The 3614-nt window shown below is 31.6% G+C and overlaps 1 protein-coding gene across 1 annotated transcript; it reads left to right on the top strand.

Moving 5' to 3' along the window:
• Positions 1 to 326: 326 nt before the first annotated feature.
• Positions 327 to 2540, top strand: Smp_175010 (putative solute carrier family 17, member 7 (vesicular glutamate transporter); the record flags this gene model as incomplete). The annotated part of the gene is made up of 4 exons (XM_018796366.1): positions 327 to 468; positions 667 to 879; positions 1075 to 1920; positions 2527 to 2540. 4 exons carry the CDS (start codon positions 327 to 329, stop codon positions 2538 to 2540), a joined length of 1215 nt encoding a protein of 404 aa, XP_018650586.1.
• Between the last annotated feature and the right edge of the window lie 1074 nt (positions 2541 to 3614).

The raw sequence follows: 3614 nt of genomic DNA, 5'->3' as shown, positions 1-3614 counted from the left end.
TGATAAGTTATTCCATACTTGTTTATTTCTTATTCTAGGATAGTAAATTGATGTTTATTGCTGAAAACAATAACACCACCAACGACTTCGACGACAACAACAACAACAACAACTGAGGAATACGTCTATCAAAGATTTTTAAATGCAATATTACATCATCCAATTAAGAAGAAAAACATCTTTCTACAATTACTTATGGTTAAAATCACCTTGGAGATTACATCCAAAGTGAACGATTTATTGAAGGTATTCATTGAATATTCCAATTTCTATTTTTCAATTAAACAATTACTGATTCTATTTACCGACATTAATCAAAATAGATCATGAATTCATATAATAGTGAAATTACTTCTATAAAATCTATTCATAGTTATACTAGTCATGTAATCTCATCTAATTCATCATCACAACCATCAACTGATTCATTAAGACCACCATCTATTACTGGTTTACCACAATTAAAAAGTCTTACATCAACAGAAATTATGAATATCAATAAAAATCCAATGATTACATATTCAAATGATAAACATTATATTAAACATATACCAAATATTATTACTAGTACTCATACTACTTATACTACTAATAATACTACTAATAATGATTTTACTGATGAAATCTTTCAAACAAATGGACAATTATTAACAACTACTATACCAGATGACATTCATCATTTAAATCAATGGAACTTTCAATATAGTACAAATCATATAAATGACCATAAAACATTGAATAATAATGGTACATTCTTTTGTGGTCCAGGACGTAAACGTTATTTAATTGCATTTTTATGTTGTACATGCCTTACTATTGTTATTGGTATGAGATCAGAAATGTTAGGTATTATAACTAATTTAAATAATACTAATACACGTATAACATTCGGGATTAAATATACAACAAATAAATATCATAAAGATTTACATCATCTAGATCCTAACATGATGAATGGATCTATGGAATTAGAAAAAGATAAAGAAGATAAAGAAAGACTAGAACAACAACAACAACAACAACAACAAGAGGGGGGAGAAGAAGAACAAGAAGAAGAAATCAATATTGATGAAGAATTACATATCAATTCAAATAGAATCTATCATAATATACGTCCATTAACATCATTAATATTTAAACCATCAGAACATCGTAAAATGCCATGGACTGAAACAATTAAAAATGATATTGTAGAAAATTCTGTATTCTTTGCTTATTTAATAACAAGTCCTATAGGGGGTTATTTAACAGTGAATTATGATTCATCATTTTTATTAGGTAGTTCAGTTGCTATCACATGTGGTATGAATTTATTTTTACCCCTTGTTGAAACTATTGGGAATAATATTAATGCAAAATTAATTATGATTATATTATTAAGATTAATACAAGGATTAGCTGAAGGTTGTTTAATACCTTCAGTATTTGGTATATTACGTTTTTGGAGTCCAATTAATGAACGTTCTACATTAGTATGTTTATCTGTTATTGGTGTATCATTAGGACCATTAATTGGTTTACCTGTATGTGCTGAAATTGAAAAAAAATGGGGTTGGGGTGTTGTATTTTATATATATGCTAATTTAGGTTTAATATGGTGTATATTTTGGTGGAGATTAATTGATGAAAAACCAAATAAAGATAAAAAATTAAATAAACGTGAATTAAATTTTTTAAAAACAACAATATCAAATCGTTTATTATTTAATCATAATTATACAAAAATACCATGGCAACAAATATTTACATCACGTCCTGTATATGCTATATTATTTACATATGCTGCAGATGATTGGACATTTCAAATATCATCAGTATGTATGCAATCATTTTATCAACAAATATATAATGTTGATGTTGAACGTACTATATTTTTTTTATCATTTCCATTTTTATCAAGATCAATGTTTGTTCCAATTGGTAAGTTGGGGGAAAAATATTACTATTATTATTATTATTACTATTAGTAGTACTATTATTATTATTGTTATCATAGTTGAAATCATGAGTCAATTGAAGTTAATACCACTATAGAAAACCTGGAAGTAGTAGACGGTTGTTTCGTCCTATTATGGGAATCCTCAGCAGTACGCATCCACGAGATTCGAACCCAGGACCTACCAGCTTCGCGCCGGAGCACTTAACTGATTGACTACTGAGCTGGCCGGTATCTAACGGTGTTAATTTCTAACTTTAATTAATCCACAAAGTTAAGCAACCATTCACCAATTGTCTTCAGTGATTTGATATCTCAACAACAGACGTAGTTTGAACTCTACTGGTCACTGCTTCTCAGTAGAACTCTTCGATTTACCTCTCGAAGTCAGTCACTAGTGATCATATGATTATTATTATTATTATTATCAGAAGGGGTTTTGTGGAAATTAAGTATTTTCATAGTTGAAATCATGAGTCAATTGAAGCTAGACTATCATGAAAAACTTGGAAGCACTGAACGGCTGTTTCGTCCTATTATGAGACTCCTCAGCAGTGCGCATCCACGATCTCGCCTGTGTTTATTAATAGATTTCGATGCATGAATATATGACTAGTTTACTGGTTAAAGAAACATCTGTCAAATAGTTGTGAGAAAATGATCAAATATATGCTAATCGAACAAACATTTCTCTTAATTATCAGAATGAGGGTTTGTGACTGGCTTCAAGATAGATTTCCTGGAGTTCTAGTAAGTAGACGTGAACAGTGGAGCTCAACCGTGTCTATTGTGAGGCAGTTGTTCGCTGAAGACAATGGTGGACGGTGGCGAACTTTCGTGGATTGTTTGAAATTAGACATTAACACAGTTGGATGCCGGCTCAGTGCTCTAGATGTTAAGTGTTCGCACTTGAGACCCCTTGGAGCAGGGTCTTGGATGCACACTGTTGAGGAGTCTCATACTAGGAAGAAACGGCCTTCCAGTGCTTCCAGGTTTTCCATGGTAGTCAAGCTTTAATTGACTCATGATTTCAATGATGAAAAATACTGGAATCTCCATAAAATCCCCTTCTCATTATTGTTATCATTATTATTATTATTTTATCCATTTTGAGATTTTCCTTGTTTTTTTATTTTTTTTATTATTTATCAAATTAACTTTAATAAAAAAGGGTGTTGTTTAATAGAAAAACAAAAATAAATAGATAATTGTTTTGTTCCAGTTTAAAGAATTTCAATATTATTACTTATTTATCAACAAATCAATTGACTCATGAATTCAACTAAAAAAATCACTAAAGTCTCCACGGAACCCCCTTCTGATAATAATCACATTCATACTACTGACGTGCTTCAAGATAAATTTCATGGAATTCTAGTGAGATGTAGTGACCAGTGGAGTTCAACTAGGTCTGTTGTGAGGTAGTAACTCACTGAAGAAAATGGTGCACGGTTGCTCAATTTCGTGAATCGGTTGGAGTTAGACATTAACACTGTTGTATACCGGCCGACTAAGTGGTCTAGATGTTAAGTACTTGAGCGCGGGACTGGTAGGCCCTGGGTTGGAATCTCGTGAGGCGGGATCGTGGATGCGCACTATTGAGGAGTCCCACAATAGGACAAATAGGCCATCCAGGTCTTGCAGGTTTTCGACGGTGGTCTAGCTTCAATTGACTCAT

Source organism: Schistosoma mansoni, chromosome 2 (assembly GCF_000237925.1).
Source record: "Schistosoma mansoni strain Puerto Rico chromosome 2, complete genome".
NCBI classification, from domain to species: domain Eukaryota; kingdom Metazoa; phylum Platyhelminthes; class Trematoda; order Strigeidida; family Schistosomatidae; genus Schistosoma; species Schistosoma mansoni.
Note: the sequence above shows the minus strand (reverse complement) of the source record. Positions and strands in the feature narration are given on the sequence as shown.